The sequence below is a fragment of the Pygocentrus nattereri genome, chromosome 18, assembly GCF_015220715.1.
Source record: "Pygocentrus nattereri isolate fPygNat1 chromosome 18, fPygNat1.pri, whole genome shotgun sequence".
Taxonomy (NCBI): Eukaryota; Metazoa; Chordata; class Actinopteri; order Characiformes; family Serrasalmidae; genus Pygocentrus; species Pygocentrus nattereri.
The window spans coordinates 3,027,341-3,042,947 of NC_051228.1; the positions used below are offsets into that span (position 1 = coordinate 3,027,341).

Consider the following 15,607-nt stretch of genomic DNA (forward strand, 5'->3'; position numbering starts at 1 on the left):
CCATTGCTATGGTATCCCAGGTGGTTGCTAAGGTGTAGCTAGGCCATTGCTATCGTGTCCCAGGTGGTTGCTGAGGTGTTGTTAGGTCTATATTATTGGAGGGTGTTGCTTATTTGGTATGAGACGGCATTACTAACTATCACTGTCTGCAGTCTAAATGACCACAGTGTAAATACCCCTCTTGCTGTTTGGCATGGTGACTTTAGGCTTGTGCACAGCTGCTCCCGAGCGTCCCATTCCATTGACCAAAGCTTTTCTATGGAGATTATACAAGCAGTGGGTGGTCAGTTGAACACGTGTCAGCAATGGGTGACCTTAGAAGGGAATTCTACATATTTATTTGACAAGTTTTGCATAATTTATGGGTATATACATTTAAGGGTATGTAAACACCCTCACATGAAATTATTATGAATAGTTACGTGATATGCGTCATGATAGTTTTGGGGGAAGGATACATGCAGGGTGTCGTGAGGCAAAATAGACCCCAAAAAAATCATATGATTCCAGATTTTCCACTATTTTCGCATCATCAGCATTCCATATAAACTCAGAAGACTCGTGTAGGTTCTCTGGTGGTTCTGGATGGTAAATAAAGTGTCTATATCTGTCTTGAAGTCATGGTGACGTCTGGTTCCCATCACCACCACTGTAAAGACGTCTGAACCACCAAACCGCTCTGAATCTCTCTGTTTACATCTAAATAAACGATCATTTCCACCACAAAGATACATTTTGAAGTTCATCACAAAGTTTTATTCTAACCATCAATCGCCATTGAATAGGATCGGCATTAAAATGCATTCAGAAGTCCTTCAAGCCCGTTTCCGTCCGTCTGCCTCCGTGGAGAGTCACGACGTGGTACTGCACTCAAACACGCCTAATTTCCTTCTCATTATATTTAATGGATAATAAATTAAACTTCAATGATCTATAATGACAAATATGTTCATCGCAGAGAAATAAAATAGACAGATGGAGAGCTGGATTGTCACTTGGTGAAATAAAGCAGAGCAATTATTATACAGCCACTTCTTAAACTCTGCTGAATAGTCTTTAGACACGCAAAACGATGCTCAATGGTTTGAGGCCAGACAGATAGACGGACATATAAACAGGACAGATTGAGGACAAAGAGAGTTAACAGTAAGCAATTCTGTAACTACAACACAAGACAAGACAACAGAAAGACGTCCAGAAGTCAATCCCGCATAACCTGAATGTAATAAATAATCATTAAACCATTTAATGCATAAAATTACATAATTAGGCTTTTATATTATATAGGCCAACATTCAAGTAAATCAAAGGGAGCATATCTGCTGGTTAAAACATGCAAACTCTTGGCAATTACAGAAGAAACTGAAGTGGAAACTGCTGCCTCCTCATGGATGCAGTTCAAGTCCATGACAGCAGAGGGAGTCCTTGAGCTGTAGCTCCACTTTCCCAGCCTGCAGCTTGATTCAAGAAGTTCAAGGAGCTCCAGGAAGTGAGAAGCAGTGCTATGCAGATCCAAGCTTTTCACAGAGAACTTCACACTTCCCAGAACCCAGAGTTTCACAGTTGGAGCCCACTTTCCTGAGCAGAAGACTAAGCAGGGGTGCCTACAAACCTTCTCTTCTTTTTCACAAATGAAGGATGGAGCATGTCCGGTCATCAGCCTCCATGAACCACACATCGCAGATATGAGTCCATATGAGAGGTTTGATATACAGTGCTTAATCCTCATAGGATCGGTCCAGGTTCTTGCCTAGGTGGTAGTAGATTGAGGGTCCTTCAAGTTCTTTCCGAAATCCCAAAGCGAAGCGTCCAAGAGAGGTTTTTATATGGAGAGAAAGAAAGAGAGAGTTACAGAAAGAGTGTGCGGCCGTTTTCACAGACTCTTTCTCTCTCTCTCTTTTCTGATCTCTCATTCTCCACCTCCCTCCGCCTGCTGTTTTTACATTACATTTTCGAAGAGCTGCATGGACCTCATCATCATTTCATCCTAAAAGGAGATTGGAAAATGGGAAATGAAAATGTGTTATTGTTGTATTCCATGACCGTTGCAAATCGTCACATCGGTGTCGGTAATGTTGAATTCATTGAAATAAAGGCTGTTTTTATTGGTTCCTTGATTAATTCTTCATCTATATCATCGATCCATCCACCAAACACAATCATTCTGTCAAACACCATCAGTATCCAACATACACCATCATTCTCCAACGTCATCATTCTCCATCAAACACCATCATTCTCCAACAAGCACCCACATTCTCAACGAAACACCAACATTCTCTAACAAACACCAACATTCTCCTTCAATTACTGTAATTCTCCTACAAACACCATCCTTCTACATCAAATACCAACAATCTCCATCAAACACCAACATTTTCCTTCAAATACTATCATTCTGGACCAAATACAAACATTCTCCATTAAAATACCACCATTCTCCAACAAACACCATCATTCTCCAACAAACACCAACATTCACCACCAAGCACCAACATTCTCCTTCAAATGCTATCCAACATTCACAGTTAAACCACTGTCATTCTCTAACGAACACCACCATTCTCCAATAAACACCATCATTCTCCAACAAACATGAACATTCTCCAACAAACATCATTGGAGAATGATGGTGTTTGGAGGAGAATGATGGTGTTTGAAGGATAATGATGGTGTTTGAAGGATAATTATGGTGTTTGGAGGATAATGATGGTGTTTGAAGGATAATGATGGTATTTGTTGGAGAATGATGGTCTTGGAGAATAATGGTGTTTGAAGGATAATTTTGGGGTTTGGTGGAGAATGATGGTGTTTGAAGGATAATGATGGTGTTTGGAGGATAATGATGGTGTTTGAAGGATAATGATGGTGTTTGGTGGAGAATGATGCTGTTGGAGAATGATGATGTTTGGAGGATAATGATGGTGTTTGGTGGAGAATGATGGTATTTGTTGGAGGATGATAGTATTTGTTGGTGAATGTTGATGTTTGGAGGATAATGATCATGTTTGGTGGCGAGTGTTGGAGCCAGTTGGAGAACGTTGGGTCAGTGTGCTGTAGTAGTGGCAGTACATACTTCCTGGCATGCTAGGATGAACTCCTCCAGTGTCACGACTCCATCTTTGTTCTTGTCCATTTTCTGTGAGATCATGGAGTAAACAGAGAAAACAACATTCAGCTGTCCATTTTTGTGGTGTTTTCACTGCAAGAGCTTCAATTAACAAACTTTTTTTTACGTCTAATTTCATCTTGTTGTGGTGGGTCAGCTCCTGTTCGGCTGTACTGTCATTCACTCCTTTCACTTTAGAGTTTGAGCATTTTATTTTAGGACGAACAGATCCAAAAACAGAAGAACAGAATCAAACGAAGTCCGTTTCTAGGCTGATAGTTGCTGAATGGAATGAAAAATCCACTACAGTGCTAGAAGTTACTCTGGAGTTTCTGAACCTGAAACTTTTTATTCAGGTTGATTGTTGTTACACATGTACCATGAACCATGAGTTCTATATCAAACACTTTCTTGCTTAAATGGTTCTTCAGATTGTTGGAGAATGTGTTGGTTATGGTTCTACATAGCACCAAAGCTTGACATTGCAACAACAGCAGAGCCCTTTTTGGTCTTACACAGAACCGTTTTCAAAAAGGTTCTATACAGAACCATGCAACACTTGATTTATCAGTCTTAACACTAGAAGTCCCAGAGATTTCAACCTACCCCCTGAAGCCCTGAAAGTGGGTCAAAAGACCCTTAGTCCAAACTGATGACTCTGATGGCTCCAATTAGCATCCTTTCATTTGTAAATGTGGCCATTACCTGAGGAATCTGCAGGGGGACCCACAGCCTGCCTACACACAAACACCTCTCATCCCCCTCTGCCCAAATTCTACAGACAGGCCTGAGTGAGCTTGTTTCAAGAAACATACAGGAATTGGCAGCAAGATTATTCACAGGAAAAAAAATCTTACAACATCAATAGACACACTGCAGTTTACATATATGCATTTCTTACTTTATATCCTTTAATTATATTTACTTCATATCTTAGTCCTTATTCAAAAACATGAAAAAATATTTCTCATTCTCATTCCTTTCTTTTTATTTTCTTTTTGTCATCCAATACGTCTTTTATTACTCAACATATTTTATGCTCACATATTCTTTCCCCTTTTGTTCTTTTCTTTTCTTTTTCTTTTCTTCACAAAAAATACAAGGTTTTGTCTATTCATTCTTTTAATTTTTTTATTTTACCGTTTTCTTCACCTGCTTTTTCTTCTCCTGTTCTTCCCTTCCGTTTCCTTCTTTCTTTTCTCTACATTGTTACATGTATGTATATATGAATATTATTTGAAAACTGTTTGACCATGCTGGCTAGCAAAATAAGCTGGCCAATAATAATTTATGCTGGCTAATAAAAAAAAGCAGGTGAAGAAAACGTTAAAAATAAAAATTTAAAAGAATAAATAGACAAAACCTTTTTTTTTTTTTTTTTTTGAAGAAAAGAAGGATAAGGATGAAAACTGTTTGACCGTGCTGGCTAGCAAAATACAGAAACATAGATTAGCTGGGGTTGAATAGTGTGTTACCTGCAAGCCTATGCATGCCAAAAGAGGACTGATAGTGCTCTAATGGTTAGGTAGAAGGAGGGGGCATGTCCTGAGCATGGTGGCATGGTGGTGCACATTTTGAACAAATTAAAGTTGATTTAAATTAAAGTTGATCTTTTTTTTTCAATTGGTTTGGCTCATTTCTTGAAACCGAGGTGACATTCTCAAAACACCACGTGAAACACAGCTCAAGAGACTTTTTTTGGGCATTTTGAGGGAACTGACAATTTGTATAAAACACACATTTTGGTTTGAAGCATACATAAAGTGTATGGGGGAAGATGTGACCTTTCGCTGCTGATCTGTGATGTTGTGCTGCATTATACAGGTCATTTTGCCAAATGTACATATAGTTTGCAAAACATCCAATCTGTTTCAAGAAATATGCAAAAGTTTTTTAAAAAGATGTGGAAGAAGTGGGCTCAAAATGACAGTTTAGAAAAAGAAAACAAATTAATTGTGTTGATCCACCTCAACCTCTTGCAAACCTTGCAGGGTGTAAGCAAAAGAATGTAAGTTGCTCCTGAGTGTCTGTCCACCCCCCAGCTGCATTGTTGTGCAGGGGACATGCATAAGGTTGCTAACACCTTAGCAAATTTGCATGCAGCCTTTTGTGCTGTGGGGGATAAATAGGAACAAAGAAGCAGAAACAAAATGCAGAGAAGGTTCACCACTCAACAGGCATTGGAACGGATCCTGAGTAACACCAACCCTTGTGACTCAGATGGAGAAGACATAGTCCTTCAACCGGATTCGGACTCTGAGCTGTCTTCAGGTTAGATTTCTCAAATGACCTATTTCCATTTTCTGACTATCTTTTTTATTTAGAACCAAAACAAAATGTTACATTTTTAATTATTTATCTTGCAGATGAGGAAACTCCTCCTCTACTAAAAAAGAGAGCTCGGTTGGCGAGTGAGCCGACAGAGACCGCAAAAGATGGTACAGTGTGGCGTGAAGAACAAGTGGGGAAACGTCTCCATTTCACCCCAATAGAACCGTACCCTACAGATGGAGAGCCAAGAGCTAGTGTCCGGAGTCGCCTTCAGAGCTTCCTCTGTTTTATCACTCTTGACATGCTTTGTAGCATTCAAGAATGGACGACACAACATGCACGTCACACGGAGCAGGTGGATTGGTTCATGGATCTCCCAGAACTAATGGCATTTATTTCAGTCATTATCTTGAGGGGGGTGACCAAGGTTCCATCACTACGTGACAGCTGGTCAGCAAACCTTGCAAACCCAAGGATCATTGCAACTATGGCCCGAAACCGCTTCCAAGACATCATGCAACACCTACGCTTTGATGACATGTTCACACGCAGTGAGCGAGCGGAGACCGATAAGTTTGCTGCAATCTCTGACTCGCTGCTGTTTTCTGCAATACAGTGCAACAAAACCAGACAAGTTTGGTATTAAGTTTTGGGTGGCTTGCGACTTGAAATCAAAGTACATCTGTAATGTCCTCCCATATCTTGGCAAGGACCCCAGTCGTCCCAACGGGGAGAGACTGTCCGAGACTGTAGTGATGAGGCTGATGGAACCATTCATGGACAAAGGCAGAACTGTAACCACGGACAATTTCTTTACATCACTCTCACTTGCACAACGACTGCTTAGCCGGAAAACCACTATCCTCTGCGCAGTCAACAAGAGTCACTGGGAAATTCCTCAATCCGCTAGACAGATGGACCGCACTGAATTCACCACTCAGGTGTTTTCAACCACTGGTGCAACACTGACAGTGTATGCACCCAAATGGAACAAGGTCATCTACATTCTCAGCAGCATGCACAGTGTGGTTGAGACTGAGGATACCACCAAAAGGAAGCCAAACACGGTCACACAATACAACAACACAAAGTGCGGGGTGGATGTAATGGACCAAATGCGGGAGTACAGCGTGTGTGCAGGAACACGGAGATGGCCAGTCGCCGTGTTCTACAACATGATTGACATGGCAGCACTAAATGCGCATGTGCTTTATCAGGCATGCACTGGGGTGCAGGAGAGACGGGTGGACTTCCTGGTTGAACTTGCAAAAGAGTTGGGTGACTCTCATGTGAGTGAGAAGAAGGCACGCAAGGAGAACCTGCTTCGGTAACAACCTTCCACACCCAGCCCTGGCAAAAGGGCGAAGTGTCAGGTCAACCATCGATGCACGAACAATTGTGCAACTGTGAGACGTGTCGACTGCTACAAATACACGTGTGGCAAATGTACCAGGGACAGACCCTGGCAGTGCCAGGTATGTTCTGACAGTGCAGACAGACTGCTGAGTGAGGGCTGAAATGCCAGCCACACAAGGAAATGCCACTCACACACACTCAGCCCCACACTGCAGACTATTGTAAATATGTGTGGAATTGTTTTATTCCTTGTATTTTTTGTATTATTTTTAATAACAAAAAATAAAAAGCATGGAAACAAATAAGAGTTGTTCTTAAATTTTTCACGCTGAAATTTCAGTCCTCTTGACACAAATGCTTCTGGTCATTACTCACAGCTGTACCTTGCTGTAAAATTTCTAATTCTCTATTTAAAATAAAAAAAAATAAATCATTCTTTGTTTGCTTTTTTGCTCAAATAAAACTAAACTAAATACAAAATGTATAATCTTTATATTATCAAATACAATAAACTGAATAGAACTAACTAGAAACTAAATAGCTAAACTCAATGGCAAACCTCCTGTGGTGCGCCAGTAATGGCCTTATTTACACAACAAAAGACGGTGATTATAGGATGTAGCTAAAATCCTTCAGGTCACTCGACCCGTCTCTGGGTTCCAGAGGTAGAAATGTTAAATGACCCCTCTCTGGGACTTCTAGTGTTAAGGGCCATTTCATTATTGGCTTTACAAAAGAACCCTTGAAGAACCACCTTTTTAACTATGTAGACTACTATACCTTTACATTATTTCACAGACGTGACAGTATGGAATACTGTGGACTACGGAATACAGTGTGGCGCACTGACCTGGAAGAAAGCATCAACATGCTGTTTAGGCACGTCTCCTTTCAGAGCAGGGTAAGTGTACTTCCCCATCATATCATAGATGGCCCGAACAATCTCCGTCATTTCCTATAATGGAAGCAGCGCGTCAGAAAAAGAGGGTAAACACACACAGCAGGATGTCCGCTTTTGTATTTAACTTATTAATGTTCATATCTGAATATTTAACCCTCTATTGCACAATGTTGCCTCAGGGCAACAAACTCCTTTTCCTCACTTTACAATAACACTGTGCATATTTAAAGACAATGACAGGGTTAACAATAAAAGGAACGTTTGAATAAGTCAATAAAACGCACGTTCCCGGTCATATTACCTCTTAGTCGGCACTTTTAAACCTCTTTTTTTAACATTCAGTATATATTTTTTTTGTTATGAGAATTTGCAGAAATATGTTTGTTGCCTAGAAGCAACATTGTGTGACAGTGGAATGGATCTGACCAGCCACAAGCCACTTCAGAGAACATGGCTCTATATCATTTATTCCCGTTATTGCGCACTGTTGCCTAAAGGCAACATACCCAAAACTGAGCACACATTATTTTTTATAAATGTTTTGATATGTAACAATCAGGTCCATTTTATGCAAGAAAAGTGAATCGAATGTTTTTTGATTGCCCTCATAACGTGTGGTAGAGGGTTAAATTCTTTTGATCTGAGCGAAAAGTCTCTTTTTTTAACCTGATAAAACCTAAAAATTGTGTTTTTATCTCTTAATTTTTCATTTATCAGTAAATTCATCCTTTCCGTCACATCAGGGCTACTGACAGTTAAAAAGTTATTTAAATAAAAGTATGAAAATTTCATGTAATGTTTATCCAATCTGTATCTATGCAAAATTTGATTGAAATTCTGTGGCATTTACGTTTTATTACATTTTGTTATTAGACACGAACAGATCAGAACAGCCGTTAATGATGGATTGATTTCTCAATTTTGACCGGCTCTTAATTACTATCTTAATTAGTTATCACAAGTTTTTGGTTTAACTGTTTCATTTATAGTTTTACGGTTATATCATTAACCACTTTCTCAACACCGCGTTCGGCCTGAAGCCTCACACTCGCCTCTTTGCTGATGAACCCGTCTCTGTTGATGTCGTACAGATGAAAGGTCCATTCCAGCTTCTCTCTGACCGTTCCTCGCAGGAGAGTGGACAGCCCCATTACAAACTCCTAAACACGGCATAGAGACAATTATAACGAAATATTCCCTGCTACAGGAAAATCATCTGACGCCAAAACTGTAACATATTAGAACAAGAAAAAACATCATCATGTCATAGAAAAACCTTGCAACTTTTCATTTTTAATTTTATTTATTAATTTATTTCAAATATCAGCTGTCCTTCAGATTGTGTGGACACTTCATGATGAATGGAGCAATGGAAATGCTCCAGAATGACTCATCACCTGGTCATATCAAAGTCAAGAGGTTTCAGAGAAGGCCTAATGGTTTCTGAGCTTCTATGTTTTGAGTTCATTTAATATAATTAACGAATATAATCATTATGCTGCTGTAATTGAACCTGGCAAGTAATGTAGTAAAACTCCCATTTAATTGCTAAACTTTGGCTGGAAACAAAAGGCTTAAAATCTTAAAATGGCCAATGTAAATTGTCCACACAGGATCGTTCTCTCTGTGGTAGATACAGCTGGTGAGCTCCACCATTGGTTAGGACTTCAGGAGCTGGACTGAAGACCTTACATGTTAGATTAACCTCCAACATAACGAGGAACTGACAAAGAAAAACCAGTCAACAATGTTTGGGACCAACTTTGTGAGACAAAAATGTCACTTTTGGGCTATTGGAAGTTCTAGATACATCACTGACTGCGAAAGTGAGTTGTAGTCTAAGCAGGCTCCAGTTAGTTGTTAGGAATGGAAAACTCTATGATCTATGTCAGGACTGATACATACAAGAACTTTGAACACATCACTGTTGCCGGAGGAAAACCTCGTACCTCTACTTTTGACGTTTTTCAGTTTTTGACATTAAAAGTACCTGTTACCTAGTAGATTGTATGTAAATTTCATGATGAATGGACTATAAGAAACGGCCCAAAGCGACTTGGAAAAACTTCTGGTTCCATTGACTTACATTGAAAGTAAAGTATGTTTATTTCTTCTCCTGTAAAGGAGAAAGAATTGCTGTAAAACGGATAGAAACAAGCTCAGACAAACGATGATGTCTTTCACAAGCTTCAGATGTCTGTGTTTAATCTAGAACTACTAAAAATTTTTATTTTTGTGAATCACTGTTAGCTTAGCACAAACATACTATTAGAGTCCAATAAGGGCGCTAATGGAAATTCCCATTATTGTAAAGGTGTTTTTCCCTGGTTTTTGGCCAAGTTTTGACATTAGCAGCCTGAACTGAGGGTACAGCTCTTAATATTCATGGTTCACTACTGTCCATTCATCATGAAACGTTAAATATTTTGATTTCGAGAGGGGCCAACTTTGTGAGAATGTCTCTCTAGTCCCGCTAGAAGCTCTAGATACATCACTGACTGTGAACACGAGCTGTAGACTAAGCAGGTTCCGGTTAGTTGTTAGGAATGGAAAACAGCAGCTCTATGTCAGATACTAATACTGATACATACAAGCTCAAATGTATGTTAATGGGTTTTACAAGTTTTGAATGTCTACATTAAATCTAAAACTGTTAAAAAATGTTTCTGTGAATCACTGTTAGCTTAGCACAAACATACTATTAGAGTCCAATAAGGGCGCTAATGGAAATTCCCATTGTTGTAAAGGTGTTTTTCCCTGGTTTTTGGCCAAGTTTTGACATTAGCAACCTGAACCAAAGGCCCAGCTCTAATAGACACAGTTCACCGCTGTCCATTTATCATGAAACTGTGAAATATTTTGATTTACAGAGGGGCCAACTTTGTGAGAACATCTCTCTAGTCCAGCTGGAAGCTCTAGATATTTAGAGCTGTAGGCTAAGCAGGTTCCGGTTAGTTGTTAGGAATGGAAAACAGCGGCAGCAGCTCTACGTCAGGAGCCTGAAAGAGTGACTGTAAACTGACACATACAAGCTCAAATATGTGTTCATATTTGTTAAAAACTTCAGATAAAACATGAAATGTCTTTTACAAGCTTCGAATGTTCTTGATTTAATCTAGAATGGAAAAAAAGAGGAATCACCGTTAGCACATACTACTAGAGGGCCATAAGGGTGCTAGCAATAATTAGCTCATCTTATCAAAGAGTGTTTTCTCGCTCATTTTTTGACCGAATTTTCACATTTAAAATTTACATTCACATTTCTTTTAAACTCTTCTTGTTAAAACTCTGTCTTTTCTGGAATTCTGTGAAGCTGCTTTGCGACAACATCCGTGGTAAAATGCGCTACAAATAAATTTGATTTGATTTGATTTATAGCCCGAACTTAAGGTCCAGCCCTAGCAGTCCCAAATCACTGTCCATTTATCATGAGATGCTGAGCAGCTGGTGTAAAGAAAAACTGTGACATTGATAAATTTGCCTTCAATCATGTTGACCTCAGCTCGTTCCCACAGAAGTGGACATGCAGATGGAGTGTAAACAGTGGACCGGGATGGTCTATGTGGACCCCTACCTCAAACTTTATGGAGCCGTTGTTTGTGGTGTCGAAAGCTCTGAACAGATAGTGTGCGTACGTGCTGGCATCTGTAACAAACACATGAGAAACTGTGAGAATCATGATTTATACTCAGTACAAGAGGCATTGGGAACACTTTCTATGAATGTCACGTTTGTAAGCATCTAGAAACACATTTATAACATGTTATAACGCATTCATGTGGCATTATTAACATGGCTATAAATCTTTATAAAAATGAATGATACTGGATTAGACTTCATAGCCACGTTTATTATACACTATGAATTGTTAACATAATGCATTATAAGTAGGGTTAATGGCATGTTATACTGTCAGTGCCAAAGAAGTCAGTCCCAGCTTGGAGAGTGTAAATTAAAGACTAATACAGAGTTTATTTACTGAGATTTCCAGTGTTTTATTTCTCAGTGCTGGAGCTGTTAGAGCTGCATCTTCAGGGCTTCAGTCCTGAACATTCAGATGCTCCAACTGGCCGCCCAGCCTAGAATCACTGCTACAGTGAGCTTTTCTTACCCAGTGCTGTCACTTTAAATGCTACACTACATTACATCACACCAAACCGAGTACCCATCAGCCCCTCCCCTGAACCCCTTCTGACATCACACTGATCATGAAGTTACTGTGGATTGATGGCCTGGAGAGTAAGAGGCGAGACAGTAGAGGCCTGTCATTGTAATATATTCCTTCCCTGGTTCTAACATCAAGCACTAGAACCCTTCACTCTGTAACCCTACACTACAGTACAGTAGTGCTGATTTCTGCTGCTGTTCTATTGGATATGCAGTGTTAAGTCAGTGCCAGGCTAACGGTGGTGCACATTAACAGTGGTGAACATTGACTTTCCCACATTGGGTAAAACTGATGGCAGCTCTAATTTAAACTCTGACATCTGAAGCCTGTAATGAGCTTCATTGTGTTTTAGTGTTTCAGTAAATCCTTCAGTAAATACTTCACTCTTAACCCTGGAGGAGGCTTTAGTCCAGTACACTTCACTTTACTTAGAGCGGACTAATACAGCTTATGAGCTCTTATAATGTTTGAGTACTTATAATGCATTATGGTAACAATTTATAATGCATAATAAGCATGGCTGTAACGTGTAATGCATTTTTATAAATACTTATAGCCCTGTTTATAATGCCTTATGAATGCATTATAACATGCTATGAATGTGTTTATTGATGCTTACAAAGGTGACATTCATACAAAGCAATACCAAGGCATTTCTGAGTAAGAAACGAGGAGGACGCACCACCATGAGGGAAAAACTGGGCGTAGATGTGTTTAAACGTCTCCTCGTTCACCACTCCGCTGGGACACTCCTGTGGAGACAAACCGTTCAGTTCAATTCAATTATTGATTTAAACTTTGAAGACATTTGCAAAAGTGGTCGAATCACTAAGGATGAAAGAGCCCATAGCATGTAAACCCGAGTTACTCTCATTCTAAGCCCCGCCCACTCAGCCAATCAGATCATTTGCGTTTATCTTATTTATTTATTTATGTATTTATTTACATACAGTATTTATTTATTTGTCTTAAAGGTGCAGTAACAAAACAGCCCGTTGCATTCTAAGGATAATATTAATGTAAAAATTAATTATGAATGTACTTCGTATTTAAGTCCCCACAAACGCTGTACGTTGACCTTGGAAACGGGCCCTTTGAAGGCACCGTAACAAAAAACAGCCTGTTTAATTCTAACAGATCAAGAGAGATTAGAAAAGGGTCTAAATCATAACTTATTTTCATTTTTATTATTGTTTTTGGTGAATACAACTATGCGAAAGTTATATTAAGGTTAAAATTAAAAGACAATTGGAACGAGACCATGGTGATAAACAAATGAGCCATAAAACAATCAAAAATAACAATGAACCAAAACACTTACAAACTGAATATGAGTGATTAGAAATGATATGTTTAAAAGATTTAAGGCATAAATATGAGTTCTGAATAATAATAATAATAATAATAATAATAATAATAATAAGCATATTTATGTATGGTACTGCACATCTAGGAAAAGTGGCTTATAAACATGAAATTACAAGAAGATGGAGTGAAAATGAACACTATATGATGAAATCAAAGAAGTAATAGAAGTGATTTATTGCACTTTTGATGGCAAACATGCATCAGTCTGTGTGTGTGTGTGTGTGTGTATGTGTGTGTGTGTGTGTGTGTGTGTGTGTGTGTGTGTGTGTGTGTGTGTGTTTGTGAGGGGGGGGGGTGCCAGCAGCCATATGTGTCAGTGTGAGTGCGCGCATTACAGCGTGTAATTGTTGGCGTTATAACATATGGCAGGCTGAGTGCCTATTGCTGCAGGCTAGAGCAGACAGATTAGAAACATACACAGAGAGGAACACGAGCAGAATCAGTGCCTAAATATCAAACAGAGACAAAATATGATTTATACACTATGATATATACAGTCACTGACCACCCTACTAACTGGCCACTTTATTAGAAACACCTACCTTGTACTTCTACTAACTGGCCAGTTTATTAGAAACACCTATCTTGTACTTCTATTAACTGGCCACTTTATTAGAAACACCTATCTTGTACTTCTATTAACTGGCCACTTTATTAGAAACACCTATCTTGTACTTCTACTAACTGGCCACTTTATTAGAAACACCTATCTTGTACTTCTATTAACTGGCCACTTTATTAGAAACACCTATCTTGTACTTCTACTAACTGGCCACTTTATTAGAAACACCTACCTTGTACTTCTACTAACTGGCCAGTTTATTAGAAACACCTATCTTGTACTTCTATTAACTGGCCACTTTATTAGAAACACCTATCTTGTACTTCTACTAACTGGCCACTTTATTAGAAACACCTATCTTGTACTTCTACTAACTGGCCACTTTATTAGAAACACCTATCTTGTACTTCTATTAACTGGCCACTTTATTAGAAACACCTATCTTGTACTTCTATTAACTGGCCACTTTATTAGAAACACCTACCTTGTACTTCTACTAACTGGCCAGTTTATTAGAAACACCTATCTTGTACTTCTATTAACTGGCCACTTTATTAGAAACACCTATCTTGTACTTCTATTAACTGGCCACTTTATTAGAAACACCTATCTTGTACTTCTATTAACTGGCCACTTTATTAGAAACACGTATCTTGTACTTCTACTAACTGGCCACTTTATTAGAAACACCTACCTTGTACTTCTACTAACTGGCCAGTTTATTAGAAACACCTATCTTGTACTTCTATTAACTGGCCACTTTATTAGAAACACCTATCTTGTACTTCTACTAACTGGCCACTTTATTAGAAACACCTATCTTGTACTTCTATTAACTGGCCACTTTATTAGAAACACCTATCTTGTACTTCTACTAACTGGCCACTTTATTAGAAACACCTATCTTGTACTTCTATTAACTGGCCACTTTATTAGAAACACCTATCTTGTACTTCTACTAACTGGCCACTTTATTAGAAACACCTATCTTGTACTTCTATTAACTGGCCACTTTATTAGAAACACCTATCTTGTACTTCTATTAACTGGCCACTTTATTAGAAACACCTACCTTGTACTTCTACTAACTGGCCAGTTTATTAGAAACACCTATCTTGTACTTCTATTAACTGGCCACTTTATTAGAAACACCTATCTTGTACTTCTATTAACTGGCCACTTTATTAGAAACACCTATCTTGTACTTCTACTAACTGGCCACTTTATTAGAAACACCTATCTTGTACTTCTACTAACTGGCCACTTTATTAGAAACACCTATCTTGTACTTCTATTAACTGGCCACTTTATTAGAAACACCTATCTTGTACTTCTATTAACTGGCCACTTTATTAGAAACACCTACCTTGTACTTCTACTAACTGGCCAGTTTATTAGAAACACCTATCTTGTACTTCTATTAACTGGCCACTTTATTAGAAACACCTATCTTGTACTTCTATTAACTGGCCACTTTATTAGAAACACCTATCTTGTACTTCTATTAACTGGCCACTTTATTAGAAACACCTATCTTGTACTTCTACTAACTGGCCACTTTATTAGAAACACCTACCTTGTACTTCTACTAACTGGCCAGTTTATTAGAAACACCTATCTTGTACTTCTATTAACTGGCCACTTTATTAGAAACACCTATCTTGTACTTCTACTAACTGGCCACTTTATTAGAAACACCTATCTTGTACTTCTATTAACTGGCCACTTTATTAGAAACACCTATCTTGTACTTCTATTAACTGGCCACTTTATTAGAAACACCTACCTTGTACTTCTACTAACTGGCCAGTTTATTAGAAACACCTATCTTGTACTTCTATTAACTGGCCACTTTATTAGAAACACCTATCT

General features: G+C 38.7%; 1 protein-coding gene across 3 annotated transcripts in view; it reads right to left on the reverse strand.

Moving 5' to 3' along the window:
• Nucleotides 1-733: 733 nt before the first annotated feature.
• kcnip1b (Kv channel interacting protein 1 b) overlaps nucleotides 734-15,607 on the reverse strand; it is a 60,596-nt gene continuing 45,722 nt past the window's right edge. For 2 of the 3 annotated variants that reach the window (XM_017725792.2, XM_017725791.2), the window contains exons 3-8: nucleotides 12,488-12,557; nucleotides 11,212-11,282; nucleotides 8,690-8,797; nucleotides 7,587-7,691; nucleotides 3,077-3,139; nucleotides 1,914-1,987 (exon numbers count right to left, since the gene is read on the reverse strand). In XM_017725792.2, coding sequence (XP_017581281.1) covers nucleotides 1,940-1,987; nucleotides 3,077-3,139; nucleotides 7,587-7,691; nucleotides 8,690-8,797; nucleotides 11,212-11,282; nucleotides 12,488-12,557 — 465 coding nt within the window. In that variant the 3' untranslated portion in view covers nucleotides 1,914-1,939. Of the gene's footprint in view, nucleotides 1,988-3,076; nucleotides 3,140-7,586; nucleotides 7,692-8,689; nucleotides 8,798-11,211; nucleotides 11,283-12,487; nucleotides 12,558-15,607 lie in introns of all 3 variants that reach the window. The other variant, XM_017725790.1, reaches the window with a different exon arrangement.